This window comes from Pelodiscus sinensis, chromosome 25, assembly GCF_049634645.1.
Source record: "Pelodiscus sinensis isolate JC-2024 chromosome 25, ASM4963464v1, whole genome shotgun sequence".
NCBI lineage: Eukaryota > Metazoa > Chordata > Testudines > Trionychidae > Pelodiscus > Pelodiscus sinensis.
The window spans coordinates 23,424,492-23,443,005 of NC_134735.1; the positions used below are offsets into that span (position 1 = coordinate 23,424,492).

The 18,514-nt window shown below is 45.4% G+C and overlaps 2 protein-coding genes across 3 annotated transcripts in view; one reads left to right on the forward strand and one right to left on the reverse strand.

The window, feature by feature from the left end:
• The window catches only part of LUZP1 (leucine zipper protein 1), an 85,269-nt gene extending 83,413 nt beyond the window's left edge, over positions 1-1,856 (forward strand). The window contains exon 4 of the transcript XR_012897620.1: positions 1,788-1,856. The gene's annotated coding sequence lies outside the window, so the exon portion shown is untranslated. The remainder of the gene's footprint in view (positions 1-1,787) is intronic.
• Positions 1-18,514, reverse strand: part of KDM1A (lysine demethylase 1A) — a 140,424-nt gene that overhangs the window by 4,642 nt on the left and 117,268 nt on the right. For both annotated transcript variants that reach the window (XM_075908909.1, XM_075908908.1), the window contains 3 exons: positions 14,267-14,454; positions 5,013-5,127; positions 925-1,052 (listed from right to left, as the gene is read on the reverse strand). In XM_075908909.1, the coding sequence (XP_075765024.1) occupies positions 925-1,052; positions 5,013-5,127; positions 14,267-14,454 (431 nt within the window). The remainder of the gene's footprint in view (positions 1-924; positions 1,053-5,012; positions 5,128-14,266; positions 14,455-18,514) is intronic.

Sequence of the window (18,514 nt, forward strand, 5' to 3'; positions counted from 1 at the left end):
TTTAACCAAACACATTTAACAGGACAATACTACAGATACCACAAGGAGAAAATACAGGAATCCAAATATTTGGAATACAACCAAAACAGTTAGTTGGCATATGTTCAGAATGGCACTTGTGAATGAAAATAAGAGGGCCATTCTGAAATTCATGAAGCATCTTAGGAAATATCCTGCCTGACTAAAAATTATAGAATACTAGGACTGGAAGGGTCCTCAAGAGGTCATCGAGTCCAGTCCCCTGCCCACATGGCAGGACCAAATACTGTCTAGACCATCCCTGATAGACATCTAACCTACTCTTAAATATCTCCACAGATGGAGATTCCACAACCTCCCTGGGCAATTTATTCCAACGTTTAACCCCCATGACAGTTAGGAACTTTTTCCTAATGTCCAACCTAAACCTCCCTTGCTGCAGTTTAAACTGCTTTTGGGATCCATTAGAGAATCTGATATTGCAATAAATGTATAAAAAAGGTAAACATTGTGCTAGATCAGTTAGGATCCTCTGTGCTAAATGCATTAAAAGTATGTAGCTCCTTTCACAGAAATTGCTGTCCTTGCCCTGATGCAAGTCCAAAGATAGAATCCTTGAATTAATGTATGTATTAATGTATGTATATCTGCCCATTTTAGTTTACAAAATTTTAGAGCTTGTCAGATTAAGTGTTGTCCTCCCTAGGGAACAATTAAAAACCCATCTGAAATCTCTGACATTGAGAAATGGTTATGGTCTTGATGGAGTCACTCCATAAACAGGTCCTAGGAAAAGGACAGCTGGCACTTCCATAAACTATGGAGGCATTGAAACACTGGCATAAATACCTACCACAAAGAGATGGCTAATGCACTCAGTTATCTGGGGTTCTTATGTTTGCTCAGACACAGAGACCGATCTATCAAATAGAGTGGGCGTATTACCTGGGGGACAGCACTGCTGCCAAAGATGCCTTTGAGAATTGCAAGGCAACGCCCAACAATGACATCATCACTGATGTTTTCCATGATCCCAGCTGCTTCTCCAGCTACTAAGGCCAAGAGAATCGGAGCTACAGAGGAGAAAGAATAATACATCAAGATGCTGATTAATTTGTAGAACTATAAGCAAAATATTTAAACTCAGAAAAATGTGGAACAGAACTTAAATTTTCAGGGCAAATCAAACCCAACAAAATTATTTTTAAAAATGGCCTAATATTACTCTGAAATAAAGGTAATAAGGGTTACATTAGAATTAAAATAGACATTTTGTTACACTTTGTTAGTTGGGACAATCCACATGACTAGAAAGTCAAAAATCACTGTTTATAATCATGTTAGGAAGCATTAAGTTGATAAGAGATGGGGACCTGCATTAAAGACATGATTGCTTTTTTTTTAATTTAAAAAAGAGTAATCATGGGATGTGTGTAGTGGAACTCCAGTACTGACTAGTCAACATTTTAATCAATGATCAGGAAAGAAAAAAAAATCACTGAAAATATGCAGATGAGACTGGCAGAGTGGTAAACAATGAAGACAACAGCACAGTCATACAGAGTGACCTAGATTTCTTGGTAAAGGGAAGTTACTCACCTTTTTATAACAGGAGTTCTTTGACACAGCAGTTCTTTGTATTTGACTGTAAATATATGTATTTACTCCATGCATTTGAGACTAGAGAATTCTAGCAAGTAGTGTTTGTTGGTCTGCATCTGTGTCCCTTCGTGTGTATCAGTCAGTGCTGAGAGTATCATGAGGCATGCAGACCAATAACTCCAACTCTTTCTTTTACTGTGAACCAGGGAAAGTCTGAAGCAGAAGGATGGCATGCAGTGGAATACAGAACCACACATCTCAAAGAACTCCAATTACAAAGGGTAACTAACTTTCCTTTCTGCTTCAAATGCTGGCCTCTCTCTCTCTGTCTTCCACAGTGGATGACTGCCAAGCAGTACTAGGAGGAGGATGCATGTATATGGATAGTATGATCGCTTGAAGTGCTGTCCCAAAGGATGAATCAGCAGAGAGACTGGGACCAAAATTGTGTCAAGTCCTGAGAGGAGATGTCTTCTTACTAAAGTCTAGATATACCATATGTTCTAAATTCTCAAGGCATATTTACAAAGATCTAGATTGTAATAAGGTGATAAGTATGAGTCAACATGGATTTGTCAAGAACAAATCATGTCAAACCATTCTAATAGCAGTATATCTAGATTTTAGTAAGTGACAGAAATGTAGCCGTGTTAGTCTGGTGTAGCTGAAACAAAATACAGGACTATGTAGCACTTTAAAGACTAACAAGATGGTTTATTAGATGATGAGCTTTTGTGGGCCAGACGCACTTCCTCAGATCAAATAGTGGAAGAAAATAGCCACAACCATATATACCAAAGGATACAATTAAAAAAATGAACACACATGAAAAGGACAAATCAAATTTCAGAACAGAAGGGGGATGCGGGGGGAGGGAGGGGGAAAAGGTAAATGTCTGTGAGCTAATGGTATTAGAGGTGATAATTGGGGAAGCTGTCTTTGTAATGGGTAAGATAGCTAGAGTCTTTGCTGAGACCCCCGCATAGAGTGTCGAATATTAGCATGAATGACAGTTCAGAGGATTCCCTTTCAAGTGCAGATTTAAAAGGCTTCTGAAGCAGGATGCAGGTAATTAAGTCATTGAGACAGTGTCCTTTCTGGTTGAAAGATTTTAGTAAGGCTTTCTATATAGTCTCGCATGACCTCCTCTTTAAACTAGGGAACAACCCGTGATGGAGCTACTGTAAAGGTGAATGTACAACTAGTTGGAGAACCATTCCCAGAAAGTAGTTATCAATGGTTCAGTGCCACATTGAAAAGGCATAATAAGTGGGGTTCCACAGGGATCAGTTCTGGGGCTGGTTCAGTTCAATACCTTGAATAATGGCATAAAGAATACATTCAAAGTTTGCAGAAGAAACCAAGATTAAAGGGGTTGCAAGTGATTTGGAGGATAGTATTATAATTCAAAATGATCTGGACAAACTGGAGAAATGGTCTGAGGTAAATAGGATGGAATTCAATAAAGAAAAAAATACGAAGTACTCCCTTTAGGAAGGAGCAATCAGTTATACACACACAAAATGGGAAATGAATGCCTAAGAAGGAGTACTGTCGAAAGGGATCTGGCTATAACAGTGGTACACTAAAATGGGTCAGTGTAATAGTCTTGCAAAAAACCGTAATTGTTCTGGGATGTATTAGCAGGAGTGTTGTAAGACAGACAAGAAATAATTCTTCCCACTACTCATTGCTAATTAGGCCTCAACTGAAGTCGTGTCCAGTTCCAGACCTCACACTCCAGGAAAGATGTGGACAAAAGGGAAAGTCCAGAGAAGAGCAACAAAAGTGATTAGAGGTCTAAAAAAACATGACCCATGAGGAAAGACTGAAAAAAATTGGGTTTATTTAGTGAGAGGGAACAGGATAACAGTTCTAAAGAACATAAAAGGCTGCTACAAGGAGGAGGGAGAAAAAGTATTCGCTCATGATAGGACAAGGAAGAATGGGCTTAAATTGCAGCAAGGGAGATTTAGGTTGGACATTAGGAAAATCTTCCCAATTGTTAAGGGCTACGTCTAGACTGGCATGATATTCCGCAAATACTTTTAATGGAAAAGCATTTCCGTTAAAAGCATTTGCGGAAAAGAGCGTCTAGATTGGCACAGATGCTTTTCTGCAAAAGCACTTTTTGTGGAAAAGCGTCCGAGCCAATCTAGACGCGCTTTTCCACAAAAAAGCCCCGATTGCCATTTTCACGATTGGGGCTTTTTTGCGCAAAACAAATCTGAGCTGTCTACAACTGGCCCTTTTGCGCAAAAGCTTTGCGCAAAAGAGACTTTTGCCCGAATGGGAGCAGCATAGTATTTCCGCAAGAAGCACTGATTTCAGAAAGTAGGAAGTCCGTGTTCTTGCAGAAATTCAAGCAGCCAGTGTAGACAGCTGGCAAGTTTTTCCACAAAAGCAGCTGATTGTGAAATCTCCATCATTGTGGATGTTTAAGAGCAGGTTAAACAAACACCTGTCAGGTAAGGTGTAAATGGTGCTTGGTCCTGCCATGAGTGCAGGGACTGGACTTGATGATGTCTGGAGGTCTATTCCAATCCTATAATTCTATATGCAGAAAGAAATACGAAAGAAGCCACACTCTTATTCGCTTTCTGATCACAGCCCAAGAAGCTTAGGCAAGCCTAAAACATTGTGTCTTGAGTGCAAGAACTGACCCCACCTGGATGGGGTCAGTTAGCACGCCTTTCTTTTAGATATAGGAGGGGATCTATTTTTAAGCTTATGAGAGCATCTTAGAGTCTTGTGAGAAGGCCAGACAAAAGGTCCTTTGCTTGAATAGTTCCTATTCCTGAGACAGCCATTGAGTGAGTAGGTGCTCTTGTCAGTGTTCCAGGTTCTCCCTTGGCCTGAATGTGACTGGGGCTTCATTTGGTTTTTCTAAAGGCGGTGTTCTTGTGCCTGACATGTTCAGCTGGGAAAGGAGTGGACAATACCAGAGAAGCTCATATCTCTGAAGTAGGAGAGACAGAGTTTGTGTTTATCACTGCCCACAAAGGACTGGGGGCAGCAGAAGCAGATCTTAAAGCCTGGAAGCTTGGGCATAATCTAAGTCATCCCCAGGGGAATGAATGCTGGATGGCCAGGATGTATGGGCCATTTAACATGATGAGAATGACTCATGTTCTGTCCTGCTGAATCTTCTGTACTACTTGAGGAAAGATGGGGATTCTTACCAATACTCTCCAAACTTCAAGAGTGAGAAGGAATAAAAGCAGCATTCTGTTTCACCCCTTATATCCTCAGCACAGACCAAAAGGAGAGCAGGGATTCTGGCAGAGACTTACTTGGCTACAATTTTCTGGTCTTAACACACATGGAGAGTATGCCTACCCACTGTGAAACACACACAGAGATCAGCACTCAAAGAAAAACCTGAACTCAAAGACAATGACACAATAAAATTGAATACCCAATATAGTTACCTTTGTAGAGATTCCAGAACAGAAAAAGTTCTCCTCTGCTGGCAGTAGTGCTGCCAACATGACCAAACAAATTGACACTTGGATCCCAGAAAACACGGTCAAAACATAATACCACCTAGAATAAGAAAGTTCAAGAGTTAAGAGGACCCAAAACTGAACAATTTTTTGTACAGCTTTTACAAAGGGAAAGACCAGGATATTAACATTCAGTGAATACGAAGTCACATATGTACACATTGCCTTTCCATACAAAAGCCACCTATTGTAATTTGCAACCTGACTAAAAAGCTACAGCAGAGGGGTCAGTTCATCCGCCAGGTTACACTACATACAACCATGCACAATAGTTTGAACAAGATGTGAGGAAGCGTTCCTTAACTGAAAACCCAGGGAAAATTTGGTAGTGAAATTATTTGTGTTTAGACGCATGAGCTCTTGCAGAAAGTGGCACAAGATATTCAATAGCAAACCATAGGTTGTTAGCCTCATTTGCATGTTTATCAACACAATGTCATCTACCTATGCTGGAGCACTGGTTGAGTACTTACTGAATAAAAATGCCCAACATTACTACCCAAAAGCTTCAGAGGGTACCTGAGTTAATTTGTAACTGTAAATTTTTAAAAAACCACCAATAGTCTAGCAACACCTTAAAGGCTAACAAAATATATAGATGTCATGAGCTTCTGTGGGTACAACCCACTTCTTCAGATAAATGAAGTATGAACCCAACTTACCGTACCAGCTACGGTCTTGCTCATACTTTCTTGTAGGCACTCTTAAGGATCTGAATCTCTAGCAGATTGAATGTTTCACAGACTAATGAAATTAGTCTGTCTATAAAGTGCTACCAGACCATTTGTTGCTTGGAACTAGAGAGTCATCTCGAGTAGCAGTGCAGGCACACAATAGTATCAGTCTAACTTTCATCTACAGCTACACATGTAAACCTGCTCTCTTTCACAAGAAACTGCTTGAAAATACAAAGACAAGAATATGGGATTAGATGTGTTCATCTGAAGAGGAGACAAATGGTTAGGTCACTGGACTTTTTATTTAAAATCCATCTAAAAAAGAATAAAGTTAAAATTAACTAGTAAGACCAACCCCATAAAGAAGAAATGCAGGAAAGGAAACAGACAACTCCCAATGACTAGTTTTCAAAACTCACGCTACAGGGATGTAAATATGAGTAAATTATCTTAAAAAAAGAAAATGTGTGATGCCTTCCATTGCAGTCCTTGAATTCTTGGTTACATTCTGAGTAAAACAGAAAGAATGGTCCTTGAACCAAAGGACTCCACATCTGAGTCTGAGGAATATTCAGATGCGGATCAAGGTGGTGCCGCAGGTGCCTCTTGGTGCTGGCTATGGTATACCATGGCTGCTGGTTTGCCCCAGTGCGGTGCCGGATGTTTCCGCACCGATGCCGCCTGTGCTGAAGGTGCCGGGATGGTGTTGCTTCTACCCAGCCCCTGACCCCGTGCCGACGTGGCCGGTATCACTCCCTCTGGCGGATTTGGCCCCGCTCTAAAGCCTGTTGGTCGCGGCTGTCACATGGCTCTACACCATGCCGTGCTGGACCCGGGGAAGAGGTCAATTCAATCAGCTCTTGGGCCATGTCGAAGGTATCCAGGGTTGACAGATGAGGGACCTCTTCCCCCAAGAGGTCTTGTACGTCAGGGCTACTAGCCCGTGCGGGGCTCAACCTGTGCCTGTGGTGTGTTGGAGCCTCACTGCATCTAGGCGGTGGTGAAGTCCATGCGGAAGCACCCCTTGGTCCCGCCTAGAGGGCAATCTTCCTTTCCTCGCTCTCTTGTCTGAGCTCAGTACCGGGGACTAGGAATGAAGCCTTGGTGCCGAGCGGTGTGTTGACGCCCTGGAACATCTAGGTGCGGTCTCCATACTTTGTACCAACTCCAGCATGCTATGCACCAACTGTGCTGGCTCCGGTGCCACAGACTGCAGCGCAGACTCCATTAACAGCAGCTTGAGTCTGCAGTCAAGTTCCCTCTTAGTCCTTGGTTTGAAGGACTTGCAGATCCCTACAGGAGTTCATCAAATGACCTTCCGCAATGCACTTAAGGCACTCCTTATGCGGGTCTCTTCAGGCCACGGGCTTCAGGCAACACTAACAGGGCTTGAAGCCCTGAGGTTTGCTAAGTACTTAAAACAACAATTAAGATAACACTAGCTACAAGAACTATTAAACTATTTACAGAGATAAGAGTGCTAAGGGCACACTTGCAGAAGCAAGAAAAGCAATCCAGCAACTGTAAGGGACGGTAAGAAGGAACGGAGGGAGTGGAGGGCCAACAAGGGTATATAGGCACCGATATAGCGGCACCACTCCAGGGGGCTCCCTGGCTGGCCCAACAGGTACTGCTAAGGATAAAAAGCTTCCAGAACTCATGCACACAGCGCGCACAAACACACTAAGTGGAATGGACATAAGCAACACATCTTGAAGAAGAACCTATCATTTGTAACTATGTGTCCCAAGTGCAGGACTCTACACTTGTCCTTGTTGAACCTCATCAGATTTCTTGTGGCCCAATCCTCCAATTTGTCTAAGTCACTCTGGACCCTATCTCTGCCCTTAAGCGTATCTACCTCTCCCCCCAGCTTAGTGTCATCCGCAAACTTGCTGAGGGTGCAATCCATCCCCTCATCCAGGTCATTAATAAAGATATTGAACAAAACCAGTCCTAGAACCGAACCTTGGGGCACTCCGCTAGAAACCGACCGCCAACCTGACATCGAGCCGTTGATCACTACCCGCTGGGCCTGGCCTTCTAGCCATCTTTCTATCCATCTTACCGTCCATTTATCCAATCCACATTCCCTTAACTTGCTGGCAAGAATATTGTGGAAGACCGTATCAAAAGCCTTGCTAAAGTCAATGTATATAACATCCACTGACATTCCCATGTCCACCGAGCCAGTTAACTCATCATAGAAGCTAATCAGATTGGTCAGGCACGACTTGCCCTTTGTGAATCCATGCTGACTATTCCTAATCACTTTCCTCTCATCCAAGTGCCTCAAAATGGATTCCTTAAGGATCCCTTTTATGATTTTTCCAGGAACGGAGGTAAGACTGACCGGCCTATAGTTCCCTGGATTGTCCTTCTTCCCTTTTTTGAAGATGGGCACTACATTTGCCTTTTTCCAATCATCCAGGATGTCTCCCGATCTCCACGACTTTTCAAAGATAATAGCCAAAGGCTCCTCAATGACATTTGCCAACTCCCTCAGTACCCTCAGATGTATTAAGTCCGGACCCATGGGTTTGGGTACGTTTAGCTTTTCTAAATAGTTCCTAGCCTGTTCTTTAACCACTACGGGCTGTCCATCTTCATCCCATCTTGCGTCACTTAGCGCCCAAGTCCAGGAGCCAACCTTGTCCGTGAATCCAGAGGCAAAGAAAGCACTGAGTACTTCAGCTTTCCCCACATCATCTGTCACTAGGTTACCTCCTTCATCCATTAGGGGCCGCACACCCTCTCTGATCACCTTCTTCTTGTTAACATGCCAATAGAAACCTCTCTTGTTATCCTTCACATCCTTAGCCAGTCGCAATTCCATTTGCGCTTTTGCCTTCCTGATAACCCCCCGGCATTCTCGAGCTATACATTTAAACCCCTCCCTGGTCATTTGTCCAAGTTTCCACTTTTTGTAAGCTTCCTTTTTGTGCTTAAGTTCACCAAGGATTTCTCCTGTAAGCCAATCCGGTCTCCTACCATGTTTGCCTCTCTTGCTATGCGTCGGGATGGTTTCTTTCTGTGCCTTCAATAAGGCTTCTTTAAAATACTGCCAGCTCTCCTGGACTCCTTTCCCCTTCATGTTAGCATCCCAGGGGATTCTGCCCATCAGATCTCTGAGGGAGTCAAAATCTGCTTTTTTGAAGTCCAAGGTTTACTTCTCTCTTTCCTTCCTTTGGTCAGGATCCTGAAATCTACCATCTCATGATCACTGCTTCCCAGGTAGTCACCCACCTCCACTTCCCCTATTAGTTCTTCCCTGTTTGTGAGCAGAAGGTCAAGCTGCGCACGGCCTCTGGTTGGATCCTTCAGCAGTTGTGTCAAGAAGTTATCCCCAACATTCTCTAAAAACTTCCTGGATTGCCTGTGTATTGCTGTATTGGTTTCCCAACAGATATCAGGGTGATTGAAGTCCCCCACGAGAACCAGGGCCTGCGATCTGGAAGCTTCGCTCAGTTGTCCGAAGAAACCCTCATCTACCTCATCCACCTGATTCGGTGGCCTGTAGCAGACACCAACCACAACATCACTGCTGTTGTTTGCTCCTTTAAACTTAACCCATAGACTCTCAACAGGTTTTTCTCCCTCTTTATACTGGAGTTCAGAGCAATCACAGTGCTCTCTTACATATAGTGCAACTCCTCCTCCTTTTCTCCCCTGCCTGTTCTTCCTGAACAGTCTATACCCTTCCATGACAGCGCTTCAGTCATGCGAGTCATCCCACCAAGTCTCTGTTATCCCAATTAAATTATATTTCTTGGACTGGGCCAGGGCCTCCAGTTCTTCCTGTTTGTTGCCCAGGCTTCTCGCATTAGTTACCTGAAGTGTTTGTACACCAGTTGATTGCCCTATCTTCTCCATTCTAAACAGGGGTCCTGCTTTCTTACTCCTTCCTCTCTGCATTTCTTCCCGGTATCTGACTTTCCCACTCCCATCAGGGTTTTGGTCACCGTCCCCCAACGAACCTAGTTTAAAGCCCTCCTCACTAGGTTTGCAAGCCTGCCCGCGAAGATGCTCCTTCCTCTCTTAATTAGGTGGATTCCATCCCTTCCTAACAATCCTTGTGCCCGGAACAGAGTCCCATGGTCGAAGAAACCAAAGCCCTCTCTGCGATACCACCTGCGCAACCACGCATTTACGTCCTCAATTTGACGATCCCTGCCCATTCCTTTCCCTTCAACAGGGAGGATGGATGAGAACACCACTTGCGCTCCTAATTCTTGGATCCGTCTTCCCGAATTCTTGTGTGAGAAGAAGCGCTTTCTTTTATTAGTTTTAAACCTGCTACCCATTAATTTCATTTGGTGTCCTCTAGTTCTTCTATTATGGGAACTAATAAATAACTTTTCTTTATCCGCCCTCTCCACACCACTCATGATTTTATAGACCTCTATCATATTCCCCCCTCAGCCTCCTCTTTTCTAAACTGAAAAGTCCCAGTCGCTTTAACCTCTCCTCATATGGGACCCGTTCCAAACCCCTAATCATTTTAGTTGCCCTTTTCTGAGCCCTTTCCAAGGCCAAAATATCTTTTTTGAGGTGAGGAGACCACATCTGTACACAGTATTCAAGATGTGGGCGTATCATAGTTTTATACAGGGGCAGTAAGATATTCTGTGTCTTATTTTTCTATCCCTTTCTTAATAATTCCTAGCATCCTATTTGCCTTTTTGACCACCACTGCACACTGTGTGGAAGTTTTCAGAGAATTGTCCACGATAACTCCAAGATCTCTTTCCTGATTTGTCATAGCCAGATTAGCCCCCATCATACTGTACGTATAGTTGGGGCTATAAACTGATGAGGCTAAGGGGTGGCACAGGGACTGGGGTTAATGGGCACTGCATCTCAGCTGCTCAGGGTTCTAAAAATCAGTGGAGGCAGCAGCAGAGCAGGTTGGTAGAGCCCTTTTGTAGTACCCACATCTGCAAACATGAATCATGGATATCTAGATTGCAGATATCCATGAATTTGCAGGCATCTATCAAAGGGAACTCCTTTCACTACTGAGCTGGGTCCATGGACAACCAGATGTGTTCCGGTACCATGACCACGGTCCAGAAGGTGTGTATTGGGAAGGTAGACCAACATCAGCCATGCCTCCAGGGCTCTAAGATGGTGCCATGCATACCAGACAACATTAAGTCTAAGTGCAATATGGTTCAGTATCTTAAGGTACACGCAGGCAGTCGTAGAGGGTGGGCCCATGTGGGAGATCAAGCTTAACATGGTCTGGAAACAGGCCTTTGGTGTGCTTGCAGATGAGTATTGCTCCTATGAACTCTATCATCTGAAGGATCAGAGTTGATTTCTGCTCATTTATCAGCAAGCCTAGATCCCAACAGGTAAAGCACACCAGATCAAGGCTCTTTGCACCTGAACCTTTAAGAAATTCAACAAGGAAAACAGAACACCACTGGTCATTACCAACAGCCCACAGCTTCAACGCCTCCAGTGCATCACTAACAATCTACAACCTATCCTGGAAAACAATCCCTCACTCAAATGCTGTGGGAGACAGACAACCCGCCAACCTGAAGCAAATACTCACCAGCGGCCACATATCACACCTTAGACACATTCACCCAGGAACCTACCCTTGCAACAAACCCCATTGCCAACTCTGTCCACATATCTTTACAAGCAATACCATCACAGGACTAAGCCACAACATCAGAGGCTCATACAGCTGCTGCACATCCTCTATGTGTTATATGCCATTGAGTGCCAGCAATGCCCCTCTGCTATGTATATATGCCATGCGCTAGAATAGCAGAGATAAAGGAGCAACAAGGCAGAACTGGAGAGCAAAATCAAATCAGTATCTTAGCTGACTTGTACACAAATGAAAGAAATCTGGGAAATAAGCAGGAAGAACTTGAAGAGCAAGTAAATCATAGAATCATAGAATACTAGGACTGGAAGGGACCTCGTGGCAGGACCAAATACTGTCTAGACCATCCCTGACAGACATCTATCTAACCTACTCTTAAATATCTCCACAGATGGAGATTCCACAACCTCCCTGGGCAATTTATTCCAGTGTCTGACTACCCAGACAGGTAGGAACTTTTTCCTAATGTCCAACCTAAACCTCCCCTGCTGCAGTTTAAGCTCATTGCTTCTTGTTCTATCTTCAGAGGCCAAGATGAACAAGTTTTCTCCCTCCTCCTTATGACACCCTTTTAGATACCTGAAAACTGCTATCATGTCCCCCCTCAATCTTCTCTTTTCTAAACTAAACAAACATAATTCCTTCAGCCTTCCCTCATAGGTCATGTTCTCTAGACCTTTAATCATTCTCGTTGCTCTTCTCTGGATCCTCTCCAATTTCTCCACATCTTTCTTGAAATGCGGTGACCAGAACTGAACACAATTGAGGCCTAACCAGCACAGAGGAGAGCGGAATGACTTCTCGTGTCTTGCTCACAATACACTTGTTAATGCATCCCAGAATCATGTTTGCTTTCTTTGCAAAAGCATCACACTGCTGACTCATTCAACTTGTGGTCCACTATAGCCCCTAGATCCCTTTCTGCTGTACTCCTTCCCAGACAGTCGCTTGCCATTCTGTATGTCTGAAACTGATTGTTCCTTCCTAAGTGGAGCACTTTGCATTTGTCTTTATTAAACTTCATCCTATTTACCTCAGACCATTTCTCCAATTTGTCCAGGTCATTTTGAATTATGACCCTATCCTCCAGATTAGTCGTAACCCCTCCCAGCTTGGTATCATCTGCAAACTTAATAAGCGTACTTTCTATACCAATATCTAAATCGTTGGTGAAGATATTGAACAGAGCTGGTCCCAAAAGAGATCCCTGCGGGACCCCACTTGTTATACCTTTCCAGCAGGATTGTGAACCATACTATTTAACCATAAACAAACATAATTACAACAAAGCTGATATCACAGAGTCTTGGTGGAATAATACATGATTCAAATATTAGTATAGAAGGGTACAGCTTGCTCAGGAAGGATAGGTAGGGAAAAAAGTGGTGCCTTGTATATTAAAAATATACATCCTTGGACTGAGGTTGAAATGGACATAGGAGAGAGACTTGTTGAGTCTCTGGGGTAAGTTAAAAGGGGTAAAAAACAAGTGTGATGTCATGCTAGGGGGTCTACTTCAGACCACCTAACCAGGTAAAAGAGGTGGATGAGGCTTTTTTAAACAATCATCCAAAGCAGAGGGTGTTGGGGGACTTCAACTATCTAGACACTCTTATCTCTGTGCCACAAACACAATCAATGTGTGTCACAAAGTCTATTTCTCTCTCTCCCCCCTTTTCTCTCCCCATCCCCTGTCCTTTCTGGGGGAGGGGACTGTGTTGAAGCCAGCCACAATCACATAACCAAAACTTGTGAAGTGGACCTCCTGAAAAAATTATTGCCCACTCCTGATCTAGATAGTGCTTGTTCCTGCCATGAGTGCAGGTGACTGGACTTGACTTCAAGATCCTTTCAAGTTCTAGTATTCTATGATTCTGTAGTTGCGAAACTGTTCAGTCTCTATGACAAACCTATAGGAGAACATTTTAACCTGCCTGGGCACTCAATCATAGATTTAAAAGTAGCCATTCTTCTACAAAGGAATTTCACCAGCCAGTTACAGGGTGAGAGTGTGGAATTGGTATTCATCTGCAAATCTGACATGTTTACCTGGGCTTGAGGAAAAACATTAACTGGATGTCGCATTATAAAGTCAGTTTCCACTTAATTAGCCTCATTAGCACCAGTCCTACAATAGACACACAGCTTTGTTCCCGTTATTCTTTTTTTTATGTTACATCTAGTTTCTTTTATTTCTACTCCAGCACAAAACTAGGAAAACACATTTACACAGGTATACAGGACAATTCTTTGAGAAAATAGATCCTGCTTAGAGGAAACTTCCAAATTCAGGTGCATGAGTACTCACATGTGAAATATACACAGGGTACCAGCTCACAAAGAAGCACCACAGATTGGCATTTCATTTGGCATTTCAATCCTGTGAGACCAAGGATTTAATCAGCATTGGACTGAACTATTTTTTTTAAAAGAGGTGTTCCTCCAATCCAGATTACAATCAAGGCAGGGCAACACTGATATGTACCTACAGGTGTTCTAAAGATATAAATGGGAAGGGGCTGGGGGCAGCTGTTGCTTCAACTTTGCTCATATGAAGCCACTTGGCACCTGGAAGCATCCTACAGAGGAACACAGTAAAGAAGAAAAACACTCTTCAGATATACGACTGAGGTTCCAGCTCCTATAGTAGGAACACAAAGACAAAAATTGTGAGGTCTCCTTTTACAGTTGCGTTCCTAAGCCAAGTCAAGTTCAGTGCAACTCACAATTTGCACAGAAATGGCTCTTCTTACAATCCAAACAATAGGGATCTAGAAAGAAAGTGAGGAGCTGCTTTCCAGATTAGCATCATGCATTCTAGTATCTTTTTATTGTACTTATTTCTCTATAGCATTTCCCCTCTCCTGTGACATTACCTTGTTAAGATTCCCAAAACCCATTCTCTGCACAGCGGACGTTTTCCACTCTGGAAGAGGTGGCACAAACTGTACAGCAGGTGGTTGCTGTTTCAACACTCCCAGAGGCAGAGTGCACAGGACAGCATCACATTTATAAATAAAAGTCTGGCTAGTGGAGCGGGTGTTCACAGCTATCACTTCACAGCCTGGTAAAGGTAAGGAAAGAGAGGCATTCAGACATTTCACAGCCAGGGCCTTGTGGAAAAAACAGCACATGATCATACCCTTAGGAGACTATCATGATGCATTCACACAGTTGGATAGAATTTAGGTTGCACATACCACCTCAATTCTGGAATGGTCTAATTTTTGAGTGCTTGAATCCAACCTCAGGAGGTCATCAAGACAAGCCCTCTGCCCAAGGCAGGACCAATCCCAACCTAGCCACGCTGAGACTTAAAAACCTCCAAGAATGGAGATTCCACCCACGCCCTACGTAACCCATCCCAGTGCTTCACCACCCTCCTAGTGAAATATTTGTTCTTAATATCCAACCTAGACCTCTCCCACTGTAACTTGAGACCATTGCTTTTTGTTCTGCCCTCTGTCACTACTGTGAACAGCCTCTATCCATCCTCTTTGGAACCTCCCTAAGGAAGTTGAAAGCTGATATCAAATCCCCCCTCACTCTTCTCTTTTGGAGATTAAACAAACCCAAATCCCTCAGTCTCTCCTCATAGGTCATGTGCTCCAGCCCCCTAATCATTTTGGTTGCCCTCCGCTGGACCCTCTCCAATGTGTCCACATCCTTTCTATAGACACATCCTTTCGGGACACAATACTCCAGATGTGGCCTCACCAAAGCTGAATAAAGGGAAAAAGAATGGTTACTTACCTGTAACTGTTGTTCTTCGAGATGTGTTGTTCACGTCTATTCGAATTAGGTGTACACACCGCGTGCACCGCATCTTCTGGAGCGTTTTCCCTAGCAGTACCCGTAGCACCAGCAGGGCATCCCCTGGAGTGGCGCCGCCATGGCGGTGCATAAGTACCTCTGCCGGCGCTGCCCCACCTCAGTTCCTTCTTGCCGGATGCTCCGACAAGGAGAGGTGGGGGGGAGGAGTTGAATGGACATGAGCAACACATCTGGAAGAACAACTGTTACAGGTAAGTAACCGTTCTTTTCTTCGAGTGGTTGTTCATGTCCATTCAAATTAAGTGACTTCCAAGCCAACCCCACTTCAAGGAGGAGGGGTCGGAGCACTCAGAAAGAGAAGTCCATGAAAGTTGAACAAACCAAACAAATTTATTCAACCAAACACACACATAAATACCGTACAAAGTGCAATGTTACACTGATAACCATACATATTTACAACACAGAGCTGAGGACTGCAGAGCCCACTCCTGTGTCCTCCCTGGCCTGCTGTGCAAGCGCGTAGTGCGCTGTAAAGGTGTGGAGTGACGACCACGTGGCCGCCCTGCAGATTTCAATGATTGGAACCTGCTCCCCAAAAGCCACAGAGGATGCCTGCGCCCTGGTCAAGTGTGCTGTAACCCAGGGTGGGACCTTCCCAGCCAGGGCATAACACTCCCTGATACACCCTGCGACCCAATTGGACAACCTCTGGGTTGAAATGGGAAGCCCTTTCATTCTGTCAGCAGCAGCAACAAACAATTGTGTGGATTTGCGAAAGGGTTTGGTCCTATCAATATAAAAAGTTAGTGCACGTCTAGCATCCAGGGAATGGAGCACTTGCTCCTTAGGGGAGGCGTGGGGCTTTGGAAAGAAAACCGGGAGGTAAATTTCTTGGGATAAATTGAACGGTGACACCACCTTGGGGAAAAAAGCCGGGTGAGGGCAGAGCCTCAAGTTATTGTCAGAAAACACCAGGTAGGGCGGATTTACAGTTAACGCCCTCAGTTCAAAGACCCTGCGAGCCGACGTAATGGCCACAATGAACGCAACCTTCATAGAGAGGTGCTTCAAAGAGCACGTGGCCAGCAGCTCAAAGGGGGGGGGGGGGCAACACAAGTCTAAACAAAACGAGGTTAAGGTCCCAAGTGGGGAGAGAGGGTCTAACCGAGGGATACAACTTATCCAAGCCCTTGAGGAACCTTTTAACCATAGGGTCAGAAAACAGAGAAAGTCCTGCCGAACCAACATGGAAGGCGGAGAAAGATGCCACATGGACTTTGATAGAGGAGGTAGAGAGGCCACCGGACCTAAGTTCAAAAAGGTAGTCCAGAATGGACGGGACAGGTGAACTCCCCTTCAGGATGCCCAAGACGAGAAGCGGAACTACTTGGCTGCGTACAACTGCCTGGTAGATGGCTTCCTACTACTTAGGAGCACCATCTGTACCTCCTGGGAACATTCCCTTTCCGGTTGGGTCAACCACGGATAAACCAGGCCGTTAGGTGGAGACCTGAGATTCAGGTGAGCCATGGTCCCCCCGTCCCAAGGTTGGGTGAGGAGATCCCGAGCTGGCGGGAGCATTACAGGCTCCTCGCTGAGCATGTCCACCAGTATAGGGAACCAAAATTGTCTGGGCCACCTGGGGGCTATCAGGATGACCGTGGACCTGAAGGTCTTGACCCTGGTCAGAACCCTGGGAATTAGGGGGAACGGATGGAAAGCATAAAGGATGCCCACCGGCCACGTGACCGTCATGGCATCCCCCCAGGAGTGTTCCCCCAACCCCAACAGGGAGCAGTAACTCTGACACTTGGTATTGCATGCTGAGGCAAACAGGTCTAGTAGGGGATAGCGCCACCTGAGGAAGATCTGATGAAGGGCTGAGTCCTTGAGAGACCACTCGTGGGCTCCAAAGGACCAGCTCAGAGCATCGGCCAGCAGGTTTTTGCAGCCCGGCAGGTACTCTGCCTGCAAAACCATGTCGTGCTCTACGCACAGGTCCCAGAGGTACAGAGCCTCGCGGCAGAGGGGAGGTGACCGGGCTCCCCCCTGCCTGTTGATGTAAAATACAGCTGCCATGTTGTCCAGGCGGACCAGGACAAAGAGGCGAGAGAGCTTTGACCGGAAGGTCTTGCACGCTCTCCTGACTGCACTGAGCTCCTGGACATTTATGTGCAGAGCCTGCTCTGCAGGGGACCAAAGACCCTGGGTCCTGCGGCACCCCAGGTGTGCTCCCCAACCCAGGTCCGAGGCATCTGTGACCAGAGTGAGCGAGGGGGGAGGTACAGTGAAAGGGATCCCGCTGCACACCACAGCCTCCAGAGTCCACCATTGTAAGGAGGCTATTACCTCCGGAGGCACTGAGAACTGTGTACCAGAGACCCCTGGATTGGTTGAATGCCTTTGCCAACCAGGTCTGCAGAGGCCTGAGCCTCATTCGAGCATGGCGTACCACATACGTACATGCTGCCATGTGCCCCAGTAACCTTGAGCAGACCCGGGCGGTTGTGATAGAAGACAGGGTCAATTCGGAGACCAGCTCCACTATGGACAGGAACCTGGGTCTGGGGAGAAATGCCCTCGCCCTCTGACGTCCAGGAGGGCACCCACAAATTCAAGGTACTGAGAGGGAGTCGATGACTTTTCCTCGTTTAGCATGAGTCCCAGCCTTACGAAGAGGGCCCTTGTGAGGGACACATGGGTCTCCACTTGTTCATAGGAACGGCCACGAATTAGCCAGTTGTCCAGGTACGGAAATACGTGTACCCCTCTTTTGCAGAGGAACGCCGCTACGACTGCCATGCATTTTGTAAAGACCCTTGGTGACGTTGAAAGGCCAAATGGGAGCACTGTAAATTGGAAGTGGCATCGGGAAACAATGAAACGGAGGAACCTCCTGTGGCTGGGTCTTATCGCCACATGGAAGTAAACATCCCTGAGATCGAGAGTTGCGTACCAGTCTCCTAGCTGTAGGACTGGGATGACAGAAGCCAGGGTTACCATTCTGAATTTGGATTTCACGACCGCCTTGTTGAGGTCCCTGAGATCTAAGATGGGACGGACCCCGCCCTTAGGTTTTGGGACAATGAAATATCGGGAGTAAAGGACCCCAGCTGGAAAGGGACCTTCTCCACAGCTCCCTTTTGGAGGAGTGCCAGCATCTTCTGGTGGAGCATGCCTTCGTGAGAGGTGCCCCTGAAAAGGGACGGGGCGGGCGGGTTGGAAGGGGTCAGGCCCAAAAAGGATATGGTATAGCCACTCCTGGTTTAGGACCCAGGCGTCGATCATGATTTCTGCCCAGGCCTGAGCAAACCAGGATAACCTGGCCCCAAACAGGGGGCCAGGGT